The sequence below is a fragment of the Prionailurus bengalensis genome, chromosome A1 (assembly GCF_016509475.1).
Source record: "Prionailurus bengalensis isolate Pbe53 chromosome A1, Fcat_Pben_1.1_paternal_pri, whole genome shotgun sequence".
NCBI classification, from domain to species: domain Eukaryota; kingdom Metazoa; phylum Chordata; class Mammalia; order Carnivora; family Felidae; genus Prionailurus; species Prionailurus bengalensis.
Window position 1 is genome coordinate 85,999,372 of NC_057343.1, and position 2,438 is coordinate 86,001,809.

General features: G+C 33.8%; 1 protein-coding gene across 1 annotated transcript; it reads left to right on the forward strand.

The window, feature by feature from the left end:
• Positions 1-656: 656 nt before the first annotated feature.
• LOC122470306 (olfactory receptor 2L8-like) lies at positions 657-1,592 on the forward strand. Its single transcript, XM_043557806.1, has one exon. It carries the CDS (start codon positions 657-659, stop codon positions 1,590-1,592), a length of 936 nt encoding a protein of 311 aa, XP_043413741.1.
• Positions 1,593-2,438: the final 846 nt, after the last annotated feature.

The following is a 2,438-nucleotide window of genomic DNA, read 5'->3' on the forward strand; positions in this document are numbered from 1 at the left end:
TTAAATCCCAAATACCAGACCATAATTTGTAAATTAGGCCACTGTGGATGAAATCTTACCCATCCCTATATCATCAAACTTTTCCTTCCACCACTTCATCATCAGATAATGATACTTAGGATCTACAAAGCTTGATTTGGCAAGCTTTTTGGAGAAAACTAAAAAAAAAAAAAAAGGTATGTATTTGTTAGCATGAACTGATAGGCTAATTTATCTTCAGAATTATTAGTGCTTGATTATAAGAAGAAATAATTGTCTAAGAGTAATAAAATGTATTAAACATGGTGTGTAAGGTATGCATTTACATTGATTAACAGTGCATATATAAAATGTATAAGTTCTGATGTTGATAATATCTAAATGTATATAGAAAAATAATATATATATAAATTTCAATAAAATCATTACAGAAATATATTATTCTTAGATATACAGATTTTTATGAAATATTTTGTATATATATGCATTTCCTATAAAGATTTTACCTATGAGGCAAAAACTGGCAGGTTTGTTTTATCAGAATATGTGTTAAGTTTTTTTAAGAGTTACAATGTTTCATTAATAAATCAGTTTGGAACAAAAAAAGGAATTAATAAAAGCTAATTTTTTTGTATGTAATATGTGTTTCTCTTTAGGGAAAGCTAAATTAATGTCCCATGGAAAATAATAACCAAACATCTACTGATTTTTTCTTATTGGGATTATTCCCACCATCAGAAATTGGCCTGTTTTCCTTCATTTTCATTGTTCTCATTTTCTTAATGGCTCTTTTTGGCAACATGTCCATGATCATCGTCATCCTCCTGGACACTCATCTCCACACACCCATGTATTTTCTACTTAGTCAGCTCTCCCTCATGGACCTGAACTATATCTCCACCATTGTCCCCAAGATGGTGTCCAATTATCTCTTTGGAAATAAGTCGATTTCTTTCATTGGGTGTGGAGTTCAGAGTTTCTTCTTCATTACATTAGCTGGTGCAGAAGGATTACTGTTGGCCTGTATGGCTTATGATCGTTATGTGGCCATTTGCTTTCCTCTTCACTATGTCATTCATATGAGAAAAAGAGTACTTGTGTTGATGATTACAGGATCTTGGATAATGAGCTCGATCAACTCCTGTGCCCACAATGTATATGCCCTCCATATCCCTTATTGTCGATCCAGAACCATCAATCATTTCTTTTGTGATCTCCCGGCCATGTTGACACTGGCCTGCATGGACACCTGGGTCTATGAGTACATGGTGTTTGTGAGCACCACAGTCTTCCTTGTGTTACCTTTCATTGGCATTGCATGTTCCTATGGCCGAGTTCTCCTCACCATCTGCCACATGCACTCAACAGAAGGGAGGAAGAAGGCCTATTCCACCTGTACCACACACCTCACTGTGGTAACTTTCTACTATGCACCCTTTGCTTACACTTACCTACGCCCAAGATCACTGAGAACTCCAACAGAGGACAAAATTCTGGCCATCTTCTACACGATCCTGACCCCAATGCTCAACCCCATCATTTACAGCTTGAGAAACAAGGAGGTGATGGGAGCCCTGAGAAGAGTGATTCAGAGGATCTGCTGCTCTGTATAAGTGTCGACAATGCTCTCCTTAATCCTGCTGCTTTAGAAATACATCATTTTCACCTTTTACACTCATAAGGAACAATGTCATTCCAAGATTCCAGACAAAGATGATATTAATCTAGAAAATTAAGATAATTGAGATTTTAAAAAATTTATATTCCCGATCACTTTATATTTGTGGTAATTTTTCAATAAATGTAAATGGCATATATTTTCCCTTAATTTGTGGGTAATAAGATTTTATTAATACATTGAAATGACATTCAAAACAGTCCAACTAGATGTATTATCCATTATACTAGTTCTAATATATTTAGCAAATCTCCCCAAATAGATAAAATGGGACAAAAGAACAAGAAATATTATAACATTTATAATATATATTATAATATATACGTATATATGTATAATATATACATACATACACACACACACACACACATCAACAGATACTTAGGATATGTAGGTTGTTTCCCTATCTTAGCTTCTTAGCTATTGTGTATAATACTGCAATTGACATACAGATTATCATATCTTTTCCAAATAGTGTTTTTGTATTTTTGGAAAAATATCCAGCAGTGGAATTTCTGGATAATATGGTAGTTTCATTTTTAATGTAATGAGGGACTTCCATACTTTCCTCCATGATGGCTGTACCTGTTTACATTCCACCAACAGTGAAGAGATTCCTATTTTCCCACATCCTCACCAGCACTTCTTATTCCCTTTTTGATAATAGCTGTTTTAAATATGTAAGGTGATAGATCATTGTGGTGTATTTGCATTCTATGATAATTAATGACATTGATCATTTTTTTAAATCTGTGTCCATCTGAATATTCTTCAGAAAATG

Bases quoted from the DNA above. Each gene is read 5' to 3' on its own strand.
- LOC122470306 (XM_043557806.1), top strand. From the start codon at position 657: ATGGAAAATAATAACCAAACATCTACTGATTTTTTCTTATTGGGATTA.